At 55.7% G+C, this 7084-nt stretch overlaps 1 protein-coding gene across 1 annotated transcript; it reads left to right on the top strand.

Annotated features, from left to right (window-relative positions):
* The first annotated feature begins 1014 nt into the window (after window positions 1-1014).
* LOC136474957 (uncharacterized) lies at window positions 1015-2268 on the top strand. Its single transcript, XM_066472517.1, has 2 exons — window positions 1015-1618; window positions 1737-2268. Exons 1-2 carry the CDS (start codon window positions 1162-1164, stop codon window positions 1814-1816), a joined length of 537 nt encoding a protein of 178 aa, XP_066328614.1. The 5' UTR covers window positions 1015-1161; the 3' UTR covers window positions 1817-2268.
* Window positions 2269-7084: the final 4816 nt, after the last annotated feature.

Below are 7084 nucleotides of genomic sequence, written 5' to 3' on the forward strand. Positions count from 1 at the left end.
TCATTAGCCTGATGCAAATCACGGACCGCATCAGTCGGTCAGTCACAATCCGTGACCGATAACCGTAATTTCGCAGGCCATGCATGAATCTGGGCGAAATCGATCGAGATACTTCGTTTGTGTGGTCTGAATCTCGTTCTGATCGTTACTTGGCCCTGCCGGACTGAAACAACCTTCAGTGAAGATATTCGTATGCGGTGATAGATCGACCTGCAGATATTTCTGCGATCTTGTCTCGAGATTGCGACTGATGGCGAGGTGCAATAAGAGAACCTGTTGGTATATGTACTGCGCGTAATCATGCAGGACTCGATTGGCCGATCGATCGATCCATTCTTACTCCGCAAGCAAGTCTCAACGACGCCTCCCTCACATGATCACGTCGTCGCTAGCGCCGGAAAAGCTGCACTTCACCATCTCCACTCTCATGGACCGGTAGCAGTTACCGCCCTACTTACCGCGTGAACTGCTCCATCAAAGCGTGCCGGCCGGGCCTAGTTAAACTAGGCTCGTTTATACAGCGCGCGATCGAGGTTTTTGAACCAGAACCGTTCGAATTTGCTTGCAAATACATGCCTGGCATTGGTCATGTTGCGAAGTATAGAGATCGCCAAGAAAAAAAGAAAAAGAAAAATGTTGCGAAAGGTAATTTTGGTATTGGAGCTCAAAATGGAACGTTACCAAGAGGTGGTTGAATCATAATGTGTGCTTGCATGGCTGGATCGACGAAAGTTTCCATTTGTACACGAAAAAACTCAAACAGCTCATTCAAAAATGCCATTTAACCGAAAATAAGTGTCAGCGCAAAATTTGTTGCCGTTCTTTTCTCATCCCTGCCACCCTCCCCCGTGACCGAAATCAATGTCTAATAATTACCCTTGCTGCCTTCCAGTTCAAAAAATCCACCGTTCGATTCGATGTCATACCCGGGTGTACAAGGAAGGTACGATCTCTCTCTACATATACGGCTCGTTACGTCGGCAGACGTCACGCAGCTGACCACGTCCGCATCCGCTCCGCCAACGAAGCGACGGAGGGGAGGGATAAAAATCCGCCGCGGCCGCCTCCACCCACCTCGAAGCTCGCTTCTCCAAGTCCCCCTTCGCCTTGCGAGGGGGCGGAGGGGAGGTGGGAGGGTATACAGCAGCAGTGCCCGTGGCCATGGAGAAGGCGGGGCAACGCCATCTTATCGGGGGCGGCGGGAAGAAGGCGGGGCCTGCCGCGGCGCCCGCGCTGGGGCTGCAGAAGCAGAACTCGTGGTCGCCGGACATCGAGCGCGACGAGGCGTGGGAGCGCCGGCGCAGGGGCATGCGCTGGGGAGGCACGGCGCTGCGGCGCGTGCGGAGCGTCACGGACGACGACCTCGACGAGCTCCGCGGGTGCATCGATCTGGGGTTCGGCTTCGAGCCGGCCCCCGCCGGCGCCGGGTCCGGGTGCGCGGCGTGCGGCTGCGCCGGGAGGAACCGCCTCCTGGAGACGCTGCCCGCGCTCGACCTCTACTACGCCGTCCACGCCGGAGCGGGCGGTGGGGAGGGATTGACGTGCTCTTGCGGTGCCGCGTCGGAGGTCTCCTCCGAGGAGTCTCCGCTCGGCAGCCCCATGTCCATACTCTCTCCAGGTAATCTCCGGCGTGCTCGCATCTAATCTCAATCAACCTCTTATGTGTCGATCCAAATGCAACGGGATTCAGACGTGATTATAGTTTTGATCTCTCTCTGACCCGTTTGTTCATGCAGGCGACCCGCCGGAGACGGTAAAGATGCGGCTGAAGCAGTGGGCGCAGGTGGTTGCGCTGTCCATGCTGAGCCGCCACTGAGCTCTCGGGAGCGGCGGCGCCATGGCCGCCGCTACCTCCTACCTTTGGGAGGAGAGAAAATCAATCATTCGAGATGCAGAACATCCTTTGGGAGGAGAGAAAATCAATCATTCGAGATGCAGAACATCCTTTGGGAGGAGAGAAAATCAATTATTCGAGATGCAGAACATCCCCAGTCGCCGGTCGCCTGGTGGGGCGCCGCCTTCCACCTTGCTCATCCTATCTTGGACTGCTAATCAACTTTGTTTCAAACATATGCCTAATCATAGTTTAAAAGGCGGTTAAGGCGTCCAGGCGAGTGCTTGGTACGCCTGGACGCCTAGGCCACAAGGCGCCACTGTTTCCGAGGCGAGCTGGGTACGCCTGGACGCCTAGGTGTCGCCTAGGCGACGCCTTGAAAACTATGTGCCTAATTACTTTGGTTAATTATTAATTCTCTTGCTTCCCTAATCCATATTAGCTTTTCATCTTCATGGCCCTGTTTAGCTTATCCCGTATTCGGCTTAGTTTGGCTGAGGCTTCTTTTTTTCAGCCGGAACAATGTTTTTTCTCTCACAACAATTAAGCCAGAACAGTGTTTTTCAGCCGCACCAGCGAACAGGGCCATGTATGTACATGATTCCTATCAAGAGGTTGATTAATTTTCATCATCCCAAATGATTAGTGCCCTGCCACACTGTGGATGACGACCATAGGTGAATACGCACACATGTTTTTCTCTCCGTTTTTTTAACAGATTGCTTCATAGTATATCCTTTCTCAGTTCCTCAACTTTGATGCAAACCTGTGGTCAATTCAGAGTTGAAATCTGTTGTCAATCTAGAGTCTTGCAGATCAAGAGCAAGAGGAGATGAATTTTCATCAAAACCAACAGTGTGGAATAAATTCCGCGTGGTTGGATCGGTTGGGAGAGTTGTCTTGGTTCTGCAGATCAAAAAATTTCGTCAAAACCAGCAGAGGTGCAAAGAAATTCCTCCGTGTGGTTGATCGGTTGGGAAAACTGCGTTTAGGTTGTTGATGCAGCTGCCACATCCCTGTGCTGCGCGTTGCGTTGCGTTGCAGAGAATTGTTTGTACGAGTGAGACGACAGGCTGTGGTCCGTCTGGACTCTGGACGAATGGGAAAGAGAAGAGGGTGTCTGGAGTTTGGCTGCCCTTTCTGTCGTTTCGGCGCAGCGAAGCTGTCTTTTAGCTGCTGCGGCGCTCGTCTAGTCGTCTCCCTTCTTCGCTCCGCGCCATGCTCGCTGCCCATGTCACGTTGAGCTGCTGCCGGCTGCAACAGCCAACAGAGCAGGCAGGGGTGTGGGGGTGCGCAGGCCGCATCACGGTAGCCACTCGCCAGTAACGCACCTTGTTTGTGTAAGGTTGACCTCCACCAGGGCCTCTGATCCGTGTCCTGGTCGGGGGCGCTCAGCCTTTCCACTGGCTGGTGGGTCTCTGTCGCGCAGCGCCATAAAAGGACGGTGGGGACTAGGGCACAAGACACGAGGTTCACCGCAGCCATCAGCGCCCCACCATGTCCTAATCCTAGTCTGATCTAGAAGGGCGCGATGTAAGCGACGGGAAGCGCCATAGCTTTTGCCGTCGCCACTGGACCGCGTCTCCACGTCGCTGCTACCTCGTCGGCGGCGCCATGACCGCGACTGCGTTCGACGTGAGGTACATCACCAAGTCTCCCATTAAGCTAAGTATTACTCACTAATCTACGCCTAGAAATACTTTCAGTTCTATCAATGGTACCAGAGCCATGGTTGCTAGTGGGTAGATCCAGTTTGGGGTAGAAAACAGGAAAGAAATCAAGAAAGAAGTGATCCAAATCGGATTAGAAACCCCAAACATAACCCCAACCATAACCCTAACCCTAACCCTAACAAAGAGGTCGGCGAGGGGAGGGACCTACCCAGTTTTTCTCGCCGCTGTCATCACCGCCGTCGCGTGGGAAGAAGCTCCACCGTCGTCGAACTGGCACGTGGGGAGAAGCCGAGTCGTGCTCGTCGCCGTGCGCGCGAGCCCCGACCGAGAGCACCGTCACAGAACCGCTTGACGGCGGTGCGCTCACCCACTGGGGAGCACTTCGATCTAGGGTTTAGGGCGAGCCCTCACTGCAGCGTCTGTGGGGACTAACTGCACCACCGCGGTGCCACTCGACGACGCCGCGCGCGGCTCCAGCCGCATGTGTGCACCAGGGAAGGGCACCACGACGGCGCCGCCACCTCATGCGTCGACCTCGGGTGCGTCATCTGTGGTATGCAGCGAATGAGTAGCTAGGGTTAGGGTTAGGGGAGTGGAGCCGCGCGGAGTTAAGGGCACCGCCGCCTAGACCACTCGACGGCGGTGCGCTCAGCCTCGGGCAAGCGAGCTCACCGGCGGTGACGCCACTCTGCTGTGCCTCTCGTCTCTCCGTCGTGGCGCCGAGGACAGAAGAGAGAGAAAGCGAAGAAGGAAATGACGCTAGAGTTAGGGCGCAAGCGGCCGCGACGCGATTTTGATCGGACGAAACGCGCGGCGAACCTTCCGATGACATCCGATGGTCGGCAGAGCTCAGACCGAAAGCAGCCCAGGTGGGAAATGGGAATTGTCGGCCCAGGGCCAGGTTGCAGCCTGGGTGCGGGGGAGCGCGGCACGAGCGGCCGCCGCGGGGCGGTTTTTGCCACTGCTGGGCCGCGAGCGCGCAGACGCGTAACAGATGGGCCGTGGACTGTTTCATCGGGCTAGGCCAAATGAATAGTACATGCAGAGTTTTGTTTTATTATTTTCAGAAGCAATTTTGTGGAATTTTGTCAAGTTTTGAATCTTTATCAAAATTTAAACCAATGGGATAATTTTTCAGAGAGTAGATGAGTAAGGTTGAAGGCTTCTAAAAAGTAGATAAAGAATTTTTCTATGTTTCCGTTGCAAAGTTTAATGTTTATTATCTTCTAATTAAATTCGAACCAACGGGAGAATTTAATTTGAAGAGCAGTTATATTTAGTAAACTATGATTATGTTTATCCTCTAATTAAATTAGAACCAACGGAAAAACTTAAATTAGAGGAGTAGTCTGTTTTGTTTAAGTCAGATTATGGTATTGTCATTTTCTGACCAACGTTGATGATGACAATATTATAATGAGTTCAAGTTTAAGGTTTAAATCTCTGATAATTTTTACATCAACGTGGTCAATTTTCCAGAGAGTTGATAAGGAACAAAAAAATGCTTCTGAACTAAAAGAATGTATTTTATTATTAAGTTTCCGCTGCAATGATGTTGATTATCTTCTAATTAAATTCGAACCAACGGGAGAATTTAATTTTAAAAGTAGTAATACGTATTTCAAGTTGATTTATGAGTTTTGTGCATTAATTCTATTTTCTACCCAACGGTGATGTAGAATTGATGCAGAAGCACCTTGTTTATTTAACCGATGAAATCACTCGGCTGCGTGCCAACGGGCTGCAATGCTAGGCTATGTGAATGAAAAGGCTTGAGTCAAGCCAGTTCAGGACTGATTTTTGTTAGTTTATTAATTTTCTAATTAAATTAAAACCAATGGAAATATTTAATTGGAAATAAAGTATAAGTGTCTCGGCGGTCTTGGGCGCCCCGGCCTCCGTCGCCTCAGCCTCAGAGACCTCGGGGGCCTCGACCTCGGTGGCCTCGGCGACTAAGGGCACCTCGGCCCCATCCGACTCACAAGCCCCGCCCTCGCGGGGCGGAAGCGCTCCCTCCCCCGTCTGTGTCGGGGTCGCCTCGGCAGCCCCTCCTTGGGTGGCCGGCTCATTCGGGTCGGCCCTCGCCGATGCCGCGCCGCGTTGTATGGCGGCTTGCGCCTCCGCCGCCCAGTGGGCGGAGGAGCCAGGGCTCACCTTGAGCGCCTTGAGGGGCGCCAAGGAAGCACCTCCGCAGGTCGCTTCCTACTAAGGACAAATCACCTACAGGGTCAGCACGAGACCAAAGAGTGAACGGAAAACGCTGCGGCTCTACCCAAAAATACGCTTACCCCGAGCGAGGCTGCAACCGCTTCGGCACTGCAACCCTCGTCTGCAAAGGCGGTGGCGGCGGCAGGGGCGTGGCCTCCGCATCCACCGGCGCCGGCCGGTCCCCGATAGGCCCCGGTGCTCCCTCGGTCCTTTGCAGGGGCGGTGGCGTTGCACGCGCCGCCGCCTGCTCCGCTATTGCCATCAGGCCCATCGGGCTGACGGCACGCTTGCCCAGCGCCCCGCGCCTCGGGCGTGTCGGCCTCGACCCCGGGGCGGGCGACTGCCGACCCCGGGACAGCTCCTCCTCCGCCCTCTGGGAGCGCCGGACTACTTGCCGACGCCCCAGGCACCGTCTCCCCGACGTCAGGGAGATGGTCCAGGGGACCCTGCCCCATCTCACCCTCGTCATCCCCGTCCGAGGCATCCATCGATACCGACGGTGACGGGGACTCCTCCAACGGGAGGCCATCCTTCCTTTGCTGGTGGCGGCGCTTGTCCAGTTCCTCGCGCACGAGGATCTTCTTCGTGCGCTTCGCCGCCTTGGCGTCCTTCCGCTTTTTCTGCGCCTCGGCGTGCGCCCGGTTGATCGCCCGTCGCCTCGCGTCCTCAGGAACGGGCGGCGGAGAGGCGCGCACGTCCCTCATCCCCTGCAGGAACGGTGAACGCGCATAAGGGAACGAGAAGTAGGGAGAAACGGAGAAGGCTCAGGGGCCGCAGCGGCGCGCGACTTACCCGCGAGAGGAACCCCTGCGACGGGCGCATCGTGATGGGGGTCAGGTTGCCAACCCTCAGCTTCGCCTCCACCGTCTCCCCCACCCGGCGAAGAATTTCCTCGTCGGAAAGGGCGGAGGAGGACATCCGGATGCCCTCATTTGGTTCACCCGGCCTCATCTCGAACAGGCGCCGCCACCGAGCCATCAGCGGCAGCACCCTTCGGCGGTGGAAGGCAGCCACGACCATGGCCGCAGTAAGGCCATGGCTCCGTAGCCTCTCTAGCCCCTCTAGAAGTGGCTGTAGCTTGGGCTGATCCTCCCTCGCGACGCCATACTTCCACCTCTCCGGGCAGCTCCCCACAATCCACCCAGTGTAGGGGGAAGTCCTCCGTCGTCGTTGCGAAGATAGAACCAGCTTGTGTACCATCGACGATTGGATGACGCGAGCTGGGCCAGGATGTAGAGGTGCTGGCGGTCCTGACGCACTTGGAGAGTGCAGCCGCTGGCCCTCACCGCTTTCCTCGTGCCCGACGTGCCCATCGGCTTAGTGGTGTGCCCCGCCCGGAAGATATGGAGCCACAACTCCCAATGGGGAG

This window comes from Miscanthus floridulus, chromosome 8, assembly GCF_019320115.1.
Source record: "Miscanthus floridulus cultivar M001 chromosome 8, ASM1932011v1, whole genome shotgun sequence".
Taxonomy (NCBI): Eukaryota; Viridiplantae; Streptophyta; class Magnoliopsida; order Poales; family Poaceae; genus Miscanthus; species Miscanthus floridulus.

Bases quoted from the DNA above. Each gene is read 5' to 3' on its own strand.
- LOC136474957 (XM_066472517.1), top strand. From the start codon at position 1,162: ATGGAGAAGGCGGGGCAACGCCATCTTATCGGGGGCGGCGGGAAGAAG. The intron at 1,619-1,736 runs GTAATCTCCGGC...TTGTTCATGCAG, and splicing joins CATGTCCATACTCTCTCCAG to GCGACCCGCCGGAGACGGTA.